Below are 17,477 nucleotides of genomic sequence, written 5' to 3'. Positions count from 1 at the left end.
CTGTTCCGTTCCTTATCAGTATTACAAATCAGCTGAAGGCAAGACTTGGAGACAGAAACCAGCTGAAGGCAAGGCTCGTGGAACTGTTCAACCTCCTCCAATCTGTAATGCGAAGCAAAGAATTCAATAATAATATTTTAAAGAGCAAAATGTCTTCGGGAATGGAAGATGATGGGCTGCTATTCAAAAGTGAGCTGGCTCTGGGAAAAGGAGATGACAGCAGGGTCGCCGAGAGGGGGACAAAGGGGCAAATTGCCCTAGGGCCTCGAGGTCTAGGGAGCCTCACAAAGCAATGAATTCCGTTTTTAAATGGAATTTATTAAAAGATACAACATTACAAATAAAAAGTAAAACATCTTATACGAATAAGTGAATTTAAGCTATTTGCAAGGGTGTTGTGGCAAAATTTTTGCTGGCTTCGCTCGCAAGAGGCATTGTTTTTTCCATTTCCCCCCTCCCTCGGGCCTCCTAAACTTCCCGGCGGCACTGGATGGCAAACAGAAAGAAGTCATGTGCATAGTTAACATTAAAAGGAAAAAATAAATCACACCTCACTACAAAATAAACCGTACACCACAACTTTTCTCTATTGATCAGTTTCCCTTGTCTGGCGTACAATATTTACAGATTTACCAACTGCTCATATTTTCGGCGTACCTAAACAAATGCCCCGGTGGACCTTTAATGAAGTTTAATTAGTGCCCTTTTTGTGTCTTTGACCCGTGCCCTCTGAAATTTCTGGTTGCGCGCCTGAACTGTATTATGTAAACATAAAACTGTTTTTGAAACTTTTCACAAATTTCCGTAGTATCTAGGAAGAAGTCATTATCTAGTTGCCCAGCATTCCAAAGTATATGGTTTGCTCAAGTTTCCAGTTTGATTTGTATAGAATTTTGTTCCACCCCTTCTTTTGGTATCAAATTACTTCCTAGTTCCTAGCCCTTTCGTTTTATTTTAAACCTTCAACTTCCGCCACTTGGTCTACGCTCGGAAACTTGGCACTCAAAATGATTTAAAAATATATTTCAATCCAAGCTGGAAAATGTGATGAAATTATATCGGATACAGCAAGAAGAAGGTGTCTAGTATGATGAAGCCCGGACAAGCTGGAACTGAGGTTGTCGTGAAAATGAAACTTTCAACAATAGGTATCAGACTTGCCCTAGGTAACGTCTTTTCGTTCACGGCAGCAATTCTTATACTATGCTGTTTATTTGTCTTTTATGCAAATTAATAATTATGTATGATAATGATTAGGGCTTTTGACTAGCATAGATCACACAGGCGGGTAGCTCTGTGCAATATAAATTGGAGGAAGCTTCAAATAGTGTAGGTTATTCTCAAGTTTGAAACTTGAACCCCTTTCCCCTAGTGACCGCTTTTATCGAAATAAATGTTTGTGCTCACAAGTAACACAAATGCTTTCGAAAAACCCGCATGTACATAGTTATGGTAGTGGGGGAAATCGAGATAATTATATCAATGTTTTGGTTAAAGAAAAGAACCTCCGTCACACATGATGGTCATCACAATTGAGGAATCAGTTGCGTGTGGTGGACTTCCGCACTGGTCTGGCAAAAAGCAACGGGTGAGAAGGTTTTTCAAGGGAAAGTTTTTGGTAAATTTCCTTCTGAAAAGCCTGCTTGCATAAATTTTAAAGATTACCTCTTCCAAAAAGGCTTGAATTGACGAAGACCAAGGCAACACAAAACTGCTTGGATCTACGTGATCATTTAAAGTAGTGGCAAGACTGTTGTTTTTAACTTCCGCACGAACTTCAGAGCAGTCTTTCCTTCTATTTTGAAGAAACTCGGAGAGAGTGTTTTTTTTATTTTTAGCGTGCCACGTTCGACTAGAAACTCAGATAGACTTACCGTAAATCCTCGAATTAGCCCCTGGGGGCTTATTTATTTTTGATATTTTTGGATGGGGCTTATTCGAGGGGGGGGGGTTTAAACGAGGGGGGCTTATGAAATTATTGTAGACATCAAGAAGACATATTATTAGCAGATATCGGTTATTTTAGTAGGAATTTCTTTATTAGTTACTACCAAAAGTATGAATTTGTTGTGGTAATTCAATAAAACGCAAGGCAACCTCAGATGGCAAAAATCATCAAATTTAGGGGTCCAAATCGAGAATTTACGGTAGCATCGGGGGCTTATTCGAGAGTGGGGGCTTATTCGAGGGGGGCTTTTTCGAGGGGGGGGGCAATTTGAGGATTTACAGTAAGTATATAGACACTCACAGGAAGGCCAGAGGACGGGGATGCAGGGCACACACAACAGGGGCACCATTATTCTCAGGCTCTGGCACCCAGGGTACTAACAGTGTTGCTTTCCTTCATCAATGCATGAATTTAGAAAATGAACTATTGATTATGATTGCTGTGCTATGCTGTTTAGTCAAAAGAAATGGCAAGTAAAGGAAGGGTCATACCCCGCGAGGGTACTCCCATTAAGGCCTGACAGGGGGTGCAGTCAGGGTCAAAGAGGGCCAAAGCTAAAATGCTATGAATTATCTCAAATGGTAGTCTTTTTTTACAATAACCCAAAAATGGTAGCATAAAAATCAAAATTGTGTCATTTGGTACCATCCAGGGATAAAAATGTTTGTCAATTCAGAAAATATCACCTAAAATTACAGAAATTCATTTTACAAAAATTTGTCAAATCAGAGTACTTGGTCATACACAGTGCGGGGACAACAGAGACATTTGATTCCCTAAAACTGTAGAAAGTGACTTAAAACACAGATTACAATACTTTTGATCATATTTGTGGGATTTCCCCTCATTGTCCCCAGAAATCATTTATTGAGCTGTCTACAATTATACTTAAGTCTATGTTTATAGTTGTGTTTTTTGCTACAACACTTTCAACATCCCCTTTAATACTCTAAAACTTTTGATAATTAAAATTAACTTTACATGTAATAAGGCCTCAAGTGAATATATTCATTAAGAAACCTAAGATTGACATTATGCTGATGAAAATGTAATGAAAAAACATAAAGCAACAAATTTTTAGGGATATATTTCGATTTCTAGTAAAATTACCCAAAGTACCCCTGCCTTACCCTACTGGTATACACATTGCCTGCCATTCATTTGGGAAAGATAATTGGAGGGGGGGGCAACCACCCAGAGGTGTCTGCTAATATTGGGCCATTAGGTAGCCTGGATAAAACCCTCAAACAGACCAGACCCCTGTTAGGCCTTAATGGTAGTATCCCCCCTTTTTGTCATAGACAAAGCAAGTGAAGGAAGAGTTTTTGCCATTTTGACATAAATATTTCCGAACAATGTGGGCTTTTGATAATTTTAGACTAAGTACCAATTTTCTTTCTCCAAAACATTTTGAGCCTAGTTTTGTATTCCTGACTTTTTCTTTCAGCATTTTGCTGTCTTCTTGGACAAGCATGTGCATTCAAGTCTTTTGAAGTAACAAGTACGTCTTCAACTTCATTGAAGTTGACATGGAGCAATATTTTCCTTAATGACAGCAAGCCGAATGCTACATATCTGATCACTTTTGGGACTGTCAGCAACTGCTCGTTGTCAGCTGAAACATCGGAAAGCAGAAATGTTTCATTTTCCACACAGGAAAGTACCCTGGAATACAATCTTACAAATTTAAAGAAATGGACAAGTTACAGTGTACAGATTTCAGCCTTGCTCGAGAATGGCACTAATTTTAAACAGACAGCTCCTTTATGCTCAACAACAAAAGAGAATGGTGAGTGTACTGAGTATTCTGATTGGGAGTCTCATAATGTAAAATAACTGATTATCATGTTGTGGGTATTACCGTAAAAGCTCTATTAAGCTCCAGGAGGTCATTATTTTGCATTCCTAGATGGATGGGGCTTAAAAGAGAGGGGGACTCATTAATTATTCAAGGCAAAACATGTTTTAAAAAGTTCATTATGAGTATCAATATGAGTATCATCTTGACTTCTAAGGTGCACAAGGAAATCTTCAAATTGGCTGTTTTAATGCGCATAATCTTATCGTCAAGTTTCAGTTTTGAGAATGAGTGAGATTTTTTAAAAGGCAGGGAAATGTTTGGTCCAGAACAAATCCTGATTGCCACACAACCAAAAGTAGGGTCCTGGGGTGTAGCCCCCGAGCAAGCAAGCGGAGGAGCATCGTAGTGTAACTGCAATCCCAAATTTCATTCTCGAGAAAAAGTTACTCCGCTCTGACAACTCCGATTGCAATCTGCTCAATTGAAACTCTAAGGGATATTATGCTCCTTTTTACATTTTCAATCAATTCACAATGTGTCATAGTCGCAAAAAAGCTAACCTGATATTTGTGTAGGCTTGCCAATAAATGTAACAATAAATGTAACTTTACCAACCTGTGTGAATTCGTTGTTATCTAGTCATCTTATTATCTAGTTGCAGTTATTGTGCTAACATGCCTTGTTAGGAAAGAGGGATTTTGCTAGGATTTGGAATGAAATTGAAAATTTAAGTAAACCAAGAAGTTTGTTGCAAAATGCTTGAGGATTCTGCTATGATGTGTGTGAGTGTGAGAAAGGACCGAAATGCGTGTGTCTCACCCAAAATGTGTGTGACTTGGTAGGTCTGCTTCATCACACCCATTAAGAGACCCACTCAATGTGCATGTTTTCTTTGTTTGACATCAGGGTTTAAATTGGGGAGCTTAATAGAGAAAGGAGGCTTTTTTAAATTTTGCCCTCTAGTAAAAGGGGCTTTATAGAAAGGGAGCTTAGCACAGAGGTTTTATGGTAGGTAGCAAAACTGTTTAATGTATGTTTTAGTCAAAACATAACACAACTGGCTGTTTTGTTCTGTTCTCAAGAATATCAGAATATCAGTATTGTTTAAGTTCTCAAGAGTATCAGTCCATCAATCAAGTTTTGAACCGGCTGTGTCCACTTTAAAGCAGGTGGCCAGATTTACTTATGCTCTGAAAAAATTGGTTTCACTCTTTTACGCCATTCCTCTCTATATTGAGCATCTTCTTTCAGTAGATCATGTTTCTTCATTTATTCTTCCACTCGCTTTTTCCAAGTCTTTTGGGTCTTCCTTTCTTTCTCAGACCATCAACTTCCAAAGCAGAGCCTTTTTGAGAACATCATTTTCTTGTCTCCTTGGGACATGTTCATACCACCACACTCCATTTGCTTTTACTAGCTTATCCACTGTTTCTTTCAAGCCCAGCATTTCCATCAGTTCAATCATATTTTCTAATCAATCTTTTTCACCCCACATATCTTCCTTGCCATGGCTCTCTCAGCCATTCTTGCTTCACTATCATGTAACCTAGCTGATCTTACACATGTGTTATAGATCCTTCCATTAATCTTTAGAGAAAACTTTCTTCCAAGATATAATTCACTGCACTTTCTGCATTTTTCCCATCCACATCTTATTCTTGCTTTCACTGCAACTTTGCTGACACACAACCTGTCACCTAGGTAACTAACTTCCCACTGTTACCACATTGTCCCATAATTCTTTGATAGGCTCTATTTCCCCTTTCCTGATTTTCACACATCGAACACATACATAATGCTTTGCCAGAGCTACACTCCTGGCAAAAAATAGCTGAGACAAATGAAGTAAAAAGAAATTCCCGTGCTATATCTTCATATAATGTGCCCTGGTGACCTAAACCCCCCTCCCCCTGTGGTCAATTTTGTTTAGGATGGTTACAGAATAAGTGGGGATTACAACATTAGTTACCAATCAAATCACAACATTGATTCGGGGGGAGAGGGGGTGGGTGATTTGTAAGTAGCTTCTTTTTTTGCAAGTGTCTCAGCATTTTTTGCCAAGATTGTAGTTGCAACAAGAAAATCAAAGGTTCTGGATGCTTTGGTTTCTTCTAGATCTGCTATAAAAATAATAAATATCTTTAAATTCTTCTTTTTCTCCCTTTTTTTTCCTTTTTAAGCAGTTGACAAAATACCTCATTGTTGAAGCGCTTGGCCAGTGTTTGTGTAATAGAGGGTGCACAACATTTTAAAAGTCTTCTTTGGGTGATATGAAAAGTATTAGTGTCCACAGAATCTGTTTCTTACATTTAAGTAGGCCAAAATCAACTGCGTATTAGGTGTAAACATTTTTATTTATATTTCAATTGTTTTCTTTAATGTAATAGAACGTTTATGCCTTGTTGAATTGTGGCAAGAATGATATTTCAGACTTGACTATTTAATGAAAATGATCGATTTTACCATTCAAGAAAAATGTTTTTTGTAACAGCATATATTACTGAGTTGTTTCTTTCCTTCAGCTCCAACTGGTTCTCCAAAGATTGTCAGCTTACAGCCTCGTTCCTCATCAAGTTTGTCAGTAACGTGGATTGCTCCAGATGCAAATGTTACTCATGACATTGTCAGAAACTACACCATAAATTATAGACGAGTCAATTGCAGTGAAAACAACCTGGTTCCCGCTGGGAACTCGTCTTGGAATACTACAGAAACAGAAACTAATGCAACTGAGTGGATTCTGACAAATTTGACGTATTGGTCTTGCTATGAGGTGCGTGTTGCAGCAGTCACTGTTGCCGTTGGTGTGTTCAGTGAAACGAGGACGATGAGAACTCTGGAGAATGGTAAGTACTTGCTTGTTTGTTGTAAATTTCATTTTGACTTGCCAATTTGGTCACAAATGTGTTTCATTGTACTTTAATGTAATAGAACGTTTATGCCTTGTTGAATTGTGGCAAGAATGATATTTCAGACTTGACTATTTAATGAAAATGATCGATTTTACCATTCAAGAAAAATGTTTTTTGTAACAGCATATATTACTGAGTTGTTTCTTTCCTTCAGCTCCAACTGGTTCTCCAAAGATTGTCAGCTTACAGCCTCGTTCCTCATCAAGTTTGTCAGTAACGTGGAATGCTCCAGATGCAAATGTTACTCATGGCATTGTCAGAAACTACACCATAAATTATAGACGAGTCAATTGCAGTGAAAACAACCTGGTTCCCGCTGGGAACTCGTCTTGGAATACTACAGAAACAGAAACTAATGCAACTGAGTGGATTCTGACAAATTTGACGTATTGGTCTTGCTATGAGGTGCGTGTTGCAGCAGTCACTGTTGCCGTTGGTGTGTTCAGTGAAACGAGGACGATGAGAACTCTGGAGAATGGTAAGTACTTGCTTGTTTGTTGTAAATTTCATTTTGACTTGCCAATTTGGTCACAAATGTGTTTCATTGTACTTTAATGTAATAGAACGTTTATGCCTTGTTGAATTGTGGCAAGAATGATATTTCAGACTTGACTATTTAATGAAAATGATCGATTTTACCATTCAAGAAAAATGTTTTTTGTAACAGCATATATTACTGAGTTGTTTTTTTTCTTCAGCTCCAACTGGTTCTCCAAAGATTGTCAGCTTACAGCCTCGTTCCTCATCAAGTTTGTCAGTAACGTGGATTGCTCCAGATGCAAATGTTACTCATGGCATTGTCAGAAACTACACCATAAATTATAGACGAGTCAATTGCAGTGAAAACAACCTGGTTCCCGCTGGGAACTCGTCTTGGAATACTACAGAAACAGAAACTAATGCAACTGAGTGGATTCTGACAAATTTGACGTATTGGTCTTGCTATGAGGTGCGTGTTGCAGCAGTCACTGTTGCCGTTGGTGTGTTCAGTGAAACGAGGACGATGAGAACTCTGGAAAATGGTAAGTACTTTGCTTGTTTGTTGTAAATTTCATTTTGACTTGTCAATTTGGTCACAAATGTGTTTCATTGTACTTTAATGTAATAGAACGTTTATGCCTTGTTGAATTGTGGCAAGAATGATATTTCAGACTTGACTATTTAATGAAAATGATCGATTTTACCATTCAAGAAAAATGTTTTTTGTAACAGCATATATTACTGAGTTGTTTCTTTCCTTCAGCTCCAACTGGTTCTCCAAAGATTGTCAGCTTACAGCCTCGTTCCTCATCAAGTTTGTCAGTAACGTGGAATGCTCCAGATGCAAATGTTACTCATGGCATTGTCAGAAACTACACCATAAATTATAGACGAGTCAATTGCAGTGAAAACAACCTGGTTCCCGCTGGGAACTCGTCTTGGAATACTACAGAAACAGAAACTAATGCAACTGAGTGGATTCTGACAAATTTGACGTATTGGTCTTGCTATGAGGTGCGTGTTGCAGCAGTCACTGTTGCCGTTGGTGTGTTCAGTGAAACGAGGACGATGAGAACTCTGGAGAATGGTAAGTACTTGCTTGTTTGTTGTAAATTTCATTTTGACTTGCCAATTTGGTCACAAATGTGTTTCATTGTACTTTAATGTAATAGAACGTTTATGCCTTGTTGAATTGTGGCAAGAATGATATTTCAGACTTGACTATTTAATGAAAATGATCGATTTTACCATTCAAGAAAAATGTTTTTTGTAACAGCATATATTACTGAGTTGTTTTTTTTCTTCAGCTCCAACTGGTTCTCCAAAGATTGTCAGCTTACAGCCTCGTTCCTCATCAAGTTTGTCAGTAACGTGGATTGCTCCAGATGCAAATGTTACTCATGGCATTGTCAGAAACTACACCATAAATTATAGACGAGTCAATTGCAGTGAAAACAACCTGGTTCCCGCTGGGAACTCGTCTTGGAATACTACAGAAACAGAAACTAATGCAACTGAGTGGATTCTGACAAATTTGACGTATTGGTCTTGCTATGAGGTGCGTGTTGCAGCAGTCACTGTTGCCGTTGGTGTGTTCAGTGAAACGAGGACGATGAGAACTCTGGAAAATGGTAAGTACTTTGCTTGTTTGTTGTAAATTTCATTTTGACTTGCCAATTTGGTCACAAATGTGTTTCATTGTACTTTAATGTAATAGAACCTTTATGCCTTGTTGAATTGTGGCAAGAATGATATTTCAGACTTGACTATTTAATGAAAATGATCGATTTTACCATTCAAGAAAAATGTTTTTTGTAACAGCATATATTACTGAGTTGTTTCTTTCCTTCAGCTCCAACTGGTTCTCCAAAGATTGTCAGCTTACAGCCTCGTTCCTCATCAAGTTTGTCAGTAACGTGGAATGCTCCAGATGCAAATGTTACTCATGGCATTGTCAGAAACTACACCATAAATTATAGACGAGTCAATTGCAGTGAAAACAACCTGGTTCCCGCTGGGAACTCGTCTTGGAATACTACAGAAACAGAAACTAATGCAACTGAGTGGATTCTGACAAATTTGACGTATTGGTCTTGCTATGAGGTGCGTGTTGCAGCAGTCACTGTTGCCGTTGGTGTGTTCAGTGAAACGAGGACGATGAGAACTCTGGAGAATGGTAAGTACTTGCTTGTTTGTTGTAAATTTCATTTTGACTTGCCAATTTGGTCACAAATGTGTTTCATTGTACTTTAATGTAATAGAACGTTTATGCCTTGTTGAATTGTGGCAAGAATGATATTTCAGACTTGACTATTTAATGAAAATGATCGATTTTACCATTCAAGAAAAATGTTTTTTGTAACAGCATATATTACTGAGTTGTTTCTTTCCTTCAGCTCCAACTGGTTCTCCAAAGATAGTCAGCTTACAGCCTCGTTCCTCATCAAGTTTGTCAGTAACGTGGAATGCTCCAGATGCAAATGTTACTCATGGCATTGTCAGAAACTACACCATAAATTATAGACGAGTCAATTGCAGTGAAAACAACCTGGTTCCCGCTGGGAACTCGTCTTGGAATACTACAGAAACAGAAACTAATGCAACTGAGTGGATTCTGACAAATTTGACGTATTGGTCTTGCTATGAGGTGCGTGTTGCAGCAGTCACTGTTGCCGTTGGTGTGTTCAGTGAAACGAGGACGATGAGAACTCTGGAAAATGGTAAGTACTTTGCTTGTTTGTTGTAAATTTCATTTTGACTTGCCAATTTGGTCACAAATGTGTTTCATTGTACTTTAATGTAATAGAACGTTTATGCCTTGTTGAATTGTGGCAAGTATGATATTTCAGACTTGACTATTTAATGAAAATGATCGATTTTACCATTCAAGAAAAATGTTTTTTGTAACAGCATATATTACTGAGTTGTTTCTTTCCTTCAGCTCCAACTGGTTCTCCAAAGATAGTCAGCTTACAGCCTCGTTCCTCATCAAGTTTGTCAGTAACGTGGAATGCTCCAGATGCAAATGTTACTCATGGCATTGTCAGAAACTACACCATAAATTATAGACGAGTCAATTGCAGTGAAAACAACCTGGTTCCCGCTGGGAACTCGTCTTGGAATACTACAGAAACAGAAACTAATGCAACTGAGTGGATTCTGACAAATTTGACGTATTGGTCTTGCTATGAGGTGCGTGTTGCAGCAGTCACTGTTGCCGTTGGTGTGTTCAGTGAAACGAGGACGATGAGAACTCTGGAGACTGGTAAGTACTTGCTTGTTTGTTGTAAATTTCATTTTGACTTGCCAATTTGGTCACAAATGTGTTTCATTGTACTTTAATGTAATAGAACGTTTATGCCTTGTTGAATTGTGGCAAGAATGATATTTCAGACTTGACTATTTAATGAAAATGATCGATTTTACCATTCAAGAAAAATGTTTTTTGTAACAGCATATATTACTGAGTTGTTTCTTTCCTTCAGCTCCAACTGGTTCTCCAAAGATAGTCAGCTTACAGCCTCGTTCCTCATCAAGTTTGTCAGTAACGTGGAATGCTCCAGATGCAAATGTTACTCATGGCATTGTCAGAAACTACACCATAAATTATAGACGAGTCAATTGCAGTGAAAACAACCTGGTTCCCGCTGGGAACTCGTCTTGGAATACTACAGAAACAGAAACTAATGCAACTGAGTGGATTCTGACAAATTTGACGTATTGGTCTTGCTATGAGGTGCGTGTTGCAGCAGTCACTGTTGCCGTTGGTGTGTTCAGTGAAACGAGGACGATGAGAACTCTGGAAAATGGTAAGTACTTTGCTTGTTTGTTGTAAATTTCATTTTGACTTGCCAATTTGGTCACAAATGTGTTTCATTGTACTTTAATGTAATAGAACGTTTATGCCTTGTTGAATTGTGGCAAGAATGATATTTCAGACTTGACTATTTAATGAAAATGATCGATTTTACCATTCAAGAAAAATGTTTTTTGTAACAGCATATATTACTGAGTTGTTTCTTTCCTTCAGCTCCAACTGGTTCTCCAAAGATTGTCAGCTTACAGCCTCGTTCCTCATCAAGTTTGTCAGTAACGTGGAATGCTCCAGATGCAAATGTTACTCATGGCATTGTCAGAAACTACACCATAAATTATAGACGAGTCAATTGCAGTGAAAACAACCTGGTTCCCGCTGGGAACTCGTCTTGGAATACTACAGAAACAGAAACTAATGCAACTGAGTGGATTCTGACAAATTTGACGTATTGGTCTTGCTATGAGGTGCGTGTTGCAGCAGTCACTGTTGCCGTTGGTGTGTTCAGTGAAACGAGGACGATGAGAACTCTGGAGAATGGTAAGTACTTGCTTGTTTGTTGTAAATTTCATTTTGACTTGCCAATTTGGTCACAAATGTGTTTCATTGTACTTTAATGTAATAGAACGTTTATGCCTTGTTGAATTGTGGCAAGAATGATATTTCAGACTTGACTATTTAATGAAAATGATCGATTTTACCATTCAAGAAAAATGTTTTTTGTAACAGCATATATTACTGAGTTGTTTCTTTCCTTCAGCTCCAACTGGTTCTCCAAAGATTGTCAGCTTACAGCCTCGTTCCTCATCAAGTTTGTCAGTAACGTGGAATGCTCCAGATGCAAATGTTACTCATGGCATTGTCAGAAACTACACCATAAATTATAGACGAGTCAATTGCAGTGAAAACAACCTGGTTCCCGCTGGGAACTCGTCTTGGAATACTACAGAAACAGAAACTAATGCAACTGAGTGGATTCTGACAAATTTGACGTATTGGTCTTGCTATGAGGTGCGTGTTGCAGCAGTCACTGTTGCCGTTGGTGTGTTCAGTGAAACGAGGACGATGAGAACTCTGGAGAATGGTAAGTACTTGCTTGTTTGTTGTAAATTTCATTTTGACTTGCCAATTTGGTCACAAATGTGTTTCATTGTACTTTAATGTAATAGAACGTTTATGCCTTGTTGAATTGTGGCAAGAATGATATTTCAGACTTGACTATTTAATGAAAATGATCGATTTTACCATTCAAGAAAAATGTTTTTTGTAACAGCATATATTACTGAGTTGTTTCTTTCCTTCAGCTCCAACTGGTTCTCCAAAGATAGTCAGCTTACAGCCTCGTTCCTCATCAAGTTTGTCAGTAACGTGGAATGCTCCAGATGCAAATGTTACTCATGGCATTGTCAGAAACTACACCATAAATTATAGACGAGTCAATTGCAGTGAAAACAACCTGGTTCCCGCTGGGAACTCGTCTTGGAATACTACAGAAACAGAAACTAATGCAACTGAGTGGATTCTGACAAATTTGACGTATTGGTCTTGCTATGAGGTGCGTGTTGCAGCAGTCACTGTTGCCGTTGGTGTGTTCAGTGAAACGAGGACGATGAGAACTCTGGAGAATGGTAAGTACTTGCTTGTTTGTTGTAAATTTCATTTTGACTTGCCAATTTGGTCACAAATGTGTTTCATTGTACTTTAATGTAATAGAACGTTTATGCCTTGTTGAATTGTGGCAAGAATGATATTTCAGACTTGACTATTTAATGAAAATGATCGATTTTACCATTCAAGAAAAATGTTTTTTGTAACAGCATATATTACTGAGTTGTTTCTTTCCTTCAGCTCCAACTGGTTCTCCAAAGATTGTCAGCTTACAGCCTCGTTCCTCATCAAGTTTGTCAGTAACGTGGAATGCTCCAGATGCAAATGTTACTCATGGCATTGTCAGAAACTACACCATAAATTATAGACGAGTCAATTGCAGTGAAAACAACCTGGTTCCCGCTGGGAACTCGTCTTGGAATACTACAGAAACAGAAACTAATGCAACTGAGTGGATTCTGACAAATTTGACGTATTGGTCTTGCTATGAGGTGCGTGTTGCAGCAGTCACTGTTGCCGTTGGTGTGTTCAGTGAAACGAGGACGATGAGAACTCTGGAGAATGGTAAGTACTTGCTTGTTTGTTGTAAATTTCATTTTGACTTGCCAATTTGGTCACAAATGTGTTTCATTGTACTTTAATGTAATAGAACGTTTATGCCTTGTTGAATTGTGGCAAGAATGATATTTCAGACTTGACTATTTAATGAAAATGATCGATTTTACCATTCAAGAAAAATGTTTTTTGTAACAGCATATATTACTGAGTTGTTTCTTTCCTTCAGCTCCAACTGGTTCTCCAAAGATTGTCAGCTTACAGCCTCGTTCCTCATCAAGTTTGTCAGTAACGTGGATTGCTCCAGATGCAAATGTTACTCATGGCATTGTCAGAAACTACACCATAAATTATAGACGAGTCAATTGCAGTGAAAACAACCTGGTTCCCGCTGGGAACTCGTCTTGGAATACTACAGAAACAGAAACTAATGCAACTGAGTGGATTCTGACAAATTTGACGTATTGGTCTTGCTATGAGGTGCGTGTTGCAGCAGTCACTGTTGCCGTTGGTGTGTTCAGTGAAACGAGGACGATGAGAACTCTGGAGAATGGTAAGTACTTGCTTGTTTGTTGTAAATTTCATTTTGACTTGCCAATTTGGTCACAAATGTGTTTCATTGTACTTTAATGTAATAGAACGTTTATGCCTTGTTGAATTGTGGCAAGAATGATATTTCAGACTTGACTATTTAATGAAAATGATCGATTTTGACCATTCAAGAAAAATGTTTTTTGTAACAGCATATATTACTGAGTTGTTTCTTTCCTTCAGCTCCAACTGGTTCTCCAAAGATTGTCAGCTTACAGCCTCGTTCCTCATCAAGTTTGTCAGTAACGTGGATTGCTCCAGATGCAAATGTTACTCATGGCATTGTCAGAAACTACACCATAAATTATAGACGAGTCAATTGCAGTGAAAACAACCTGGTTCCCGCTGGGAACTCGTCTTGGAATACTACAGAAACAGAAACTAATGCAACTGAGTGGATTCTGACAAATTTGACGTATTGGTCTTGCTATGAGGTGCGTGTTGCAGCAGTCACTGTTGCCGTTGGTGTGTTCAGTGAAACGAGGACGATGAGAACTCTGGAAAATGGTAAGTACTTTGCTTGTTTGTTGTAAATTTCATTTTGACTTGCCAATTTGGTCACAAATGTGTTTCATTGTACTTTAATGTAATAGAACGTTTATGCCTTGTTGAATTGTGGCAAGAATGATATTTCAGACTTGACTATTTAATGAAAATGATCGATTTTACCATTCAAGAAAAATGTTTTTTGTAACAGCATATATTACTGAGTTGTTTTTTTTCTTCAGCTCCAACTGGTTCTCCAAAGATTGTCAGCTTACAGCCTCGTTCCTCATCAAGTTTGTCAGTAACGTGGATTGCTCCAGATGCAAATGTTACTCATGGCATTGTCAGAAACTACACCATAAATTATAGACGAGTCAATTGCAGTGAAAACAACCTGGTTCCCGCTGGGAACTCATCTTGGAATACTACAGAAACAGAAACTAATGCAACTGAGTGGATTCTGACAAATTTGACGTATTGGTCTTGCTATGAGGTGCGTGTTGCAGCAGTCACTGTTGCCGTTGGTGTGTTCAGTGAAACGAGGACGATGAGAACTCTGGAGAATGGTAAGTACTTGCTTGTTTGTTGTAAATTTCATTTTGACTTGCCAATTTGGTCACAAATGTGTTTCATTGTACTTTAATGTAATAGAACGTTTATGCCTTGTTGAATTGTGGCAAGAATGATATTTCAGACTTGGCTATTTAATGAAAATGATCGATTTTGACCATTCAAGAAAAATGTTTGTTGTAACAGCATATATTACTGAGTTGTTTCTTTCCTTCAGCTCCAACTGGTTCTCCAAAGATTGTCAGCTTACAGCCTCGTTCCTCATCAAGTTTGTCAGTAACGTGGAATGCTCCAGATGCAAATGTTACTCATGGCATTGTCAGGAACTACACCATAAATTATAGACGAGTCAATTGCAGTGAAAACAACCTGGTTCCCGCTGGGAACTCGTCTTGGAATACTACAGAAACAGAAACTAATGCAACTGAGTGGATTCTGACAAATTTGACGTATTGGTCTTGCTATGAGGTGCGTGTTGCAGCAGTCACTGTTGCCGTTGGTGATTTCAGTGAAACGAGGACGATGAGAACTCTGGAAAATGGTATTTTGTCTATCCATGTTTTGTTTTTATTCTGATGTGATTTTACGCTAGAGGTTCATATGTCTTTGATGTATTTCCATACTACTTTGAAATCCTTTCTTTGCTTTGCTTGAAAAGAGTTTATTTTGTCTTTTTATGATTTAGGAGTGTCACTTAGGATCTAACTTTATTTTTTCCATTAAGCTATGTCCTTGTGTTTCAGGGATGATTTGTTTTTTCAGTATTTTTATGTGTCCATTGTTTGTTTGCCTATGATGATTTGCTGTATTTTTCAACTGCTTATCTACTTTCAACCTATCATCTAGTTGGTAGGCCATAATGTTTTGGTAAGGCAAGGTTAGAGTCTTTTTTCTTCAATGTTTTTTTGATACATAATAGTTAATAGTTAATCAACATCTTGAGGCTATTATGGTCCTCTGTAGCTCCCACGTCTCCTGTGACTATCACCAAATTCACTTCTGCAAGCTCAACATCATTGCGGCTCGAATGGACACCTCCTGCTCCTGATTCTCGGCATGGGATAATTCAGAAATATGATTTATTCCTTGCAAAAGGAAATTGCATCCGCCTTCCTACACAGCACCCAGCAACGACTTCTTCCACGGCATCACTTTCAACGAAAGGCGAAGGTACAAAAACTGAAGCGGCTCCAACAGCGCCAAAACGATCAAAAAGATCCAGCTTAGAGTCAGACAACTGTGTCTTCACAAATTATTCCACGATTAAAACCGTACACGACTTTACAGCTTTAGAAAAGTATGCAAATTACTCGGTGTACATTAAATGCTGGACTGTCGGCCCAAGTGATATCAGTGAAATTAAGGTCGCAAGAACGAATCAGGACAGTAAGTTCTATATTGAACATTTAATCAATTTTTAAGTCAGTTATCAATTAATTATGATGTTTATTGAGAAAAATTACCAATGAATGTTGGATTTTTATCTTGCGTAACAAAGAAAGTTTTTTATTGTTACATAATGTGCGATTTTCTTGGTTAGCTCTGGGATCTCAGATTATTTCTTCCATACCTTCCACAATCTTAACGATTTTTATATAAATAATTATGGTTACTGATGCTCGGACATTTCACAGCGGACTTGTAGTCTTAATTAATTAAAAGTTGTATTTCGTTTTGCTTGAGACTTTATGTTATTTTTGCAAAGAAATCTTATTAACCTACCATATACCCCCCTAACTTCACCTTACGTTTTCAAACCATTGCTTTAGCGTCGTTCTTCTATGGGATAGTTTGTACAATGATGCTTTCACTTCCCTCTCTTTGAACTTTGTTACTCTTTTCAGCCCCTGGGATACCACAGAGCTTTACATGTGACAATACGTCTAAGGGAACAATAGAACTGACATGGGAAAAGCCTGCTGAACCTAATGGTATCATAATTAGTTATGAATTGACATGGAATCCACCAAAAGGTTTTGGATCTAATAGCACGGCCGCTGATGTTTTTTCGCGAAGCATACCTGGTTTAGGTAAGTGCTATTTTTGCTAATGATTATGGATGTAGCTGTAATTTGAGTTGAAAAATGTTTGAATAGATTTCAGTTCAAAGAGGGCGAGTTTAGTAATAGAGTCTTCGCAGTGACTTTTCGTGAAACAACGTTCCAAATCAATGTTCAAGGATACTATACACTTAACATTTTAAAATCATATGATGTACGTTGATCACCCGTTCAAGTGTTGCTCACTCTTTTTCAGTATTGTTCACTCTTTTACAGTTTTGTTTACTTCTTTACAAAGCTTAACAGAAGTTGACAACTATTAAGTGAAAAACTGTATGCGTTTTAAAAGACTTTGGGGCTTTTTTAAAGATCATGATCACAGCATTATAGTTATAACATTGTGGATTTTCTTTTCAGATGCCTACACTGAATATAATTTCACACTTCGAGCAAAAACATCGATTGGTCCTGGAGTTCCAATATCCTGCATCGCAACAACAACTGATGAAGGTAAACATTTTCATTTTAATTCTTAAAGCCCTTGAAGTCTAAGCATTTTGCCCCTTTCAAAAAATTTTCTAACTTTTGAGGTGGTTAAGACGCTCCCATTCCCTTTGTTTAGTGGTTTAGAAAATTGCACTTCCCAACAAATAAACAAGTATCTACAAGGGTTAACATTTTGAAAGATTTTAGAACGTATTGTCAAACAGTC

The 17,477-nt window shown here is 38.0% G+C and overlaps 1 protein-coding gene across 4 annotated transcripts in view; it reads left to right on the top strand.

Annotated features, from left to right (window-relative positions):
* The first annotated feature begins 946 nt into the window (after positions 1-946).
* The window catches only part of LOC135682118 (tyrosine-protein phosphatase Lar), a 31,165-nt gene continuing 14,634 nt past the window's right edge, over positions 947-17,477 (top strand). The window contains exons 1-22 of one of the 4 annotated variants that reach the window (XM_089113214.1): positions 947-1,166; positions 3,396-3,737; positions 6,272-6,595; positions 6,816-7,139; positions 7,360-7,683; positions 7,905-8,228; positions 8,449-8,772; positions 8,994-9,317; positions 9,538-9,861; positions 10,083-10,406; positions 10,627-10,950; positions 11,172-11,495; positions 11,716-12,039; positions 12,260-12,583; positions 12,804-13,127; positions 13,348-13,671; positions 13,893-14,216; positions 14,438-14,589; positions 15,135-15,306; positions 15,729-16,151; positions 16,610-16,795; positions 17,183-17,275. In XM_089113214.1, the coding sequence (XP_088969340.1) occupies positions 1,088-1,166; positions 3,396-3,737; positions 6,272-6,595; positions 6,816-7,139; positions 7,360-7,683; positions 7,905-8,228; positions 8,449-8,772; positions 8,994-9,317; positions 9,538-9,861; positions 10,083-10,406; positions 10,627-10,950; positions 11,172-11,495; positions 11,716-12,039; positions 12,260-12,583; positions 12,804-13,127; positions 13,348-13,671; positions 13,893-14,216; positions 14,438-14,589; positions 15,135-15,306; positions 15,729-16,151; positions 16,610-16,795; positions 17,183-17,275 (6,307 nt within the window). In that variant the 5' untranslated portion in view covers positions 947-1,087. Of the gene's footprint in view, positions 1,167-3,395; positions 3,738-6,271; positions 6,596-6,815; positions 7,140-7,359; positions 7,684-7,904; positions 8,229-8,448; positions 8,773-8,993; positions 9,318-9,537; positions 9,862-10,082; positions 10,407-10,626; positions 10,951-11,171; positions 11,496-11,715; positions 12,040-12,259; positions 12,584-12,803; positions 13,128-13,347; positions 13,672-13,892; positions 14,217-14,437; positions 14,762-14,982; positions 15,307-15,728; positions 16,152-16,609; positions 16,796-17,182; positions 17,276-17,477 lie in introns of all 4 variants that reach the window. The other 3 variants (XM_089113212.1, XM_089113213.1, XM_089113215.1) reach the window with 3 other exon arrangements.

Source organism: Rhopilema esculentum, chromosome 16 (genome assembly GCF_057945365.1).
Source record: "Rhopilema esculentum isolate cy_ngs chromosome 16, ASM5794536v1, whole genome shotgun sequence".
Lineage (NCBI taxonomy): Eukaryota > Metazoa > Cnidaria > Scyphozoa > Rhizostomeae > Rhizostomatidae > Rhopilema > Rhopilema esculentum.
The sequence above is the reverse complement of the archived record's forward strand: the minus strand, read 5'-3'. Positions and strand labels throughout refer to the sequence as shown.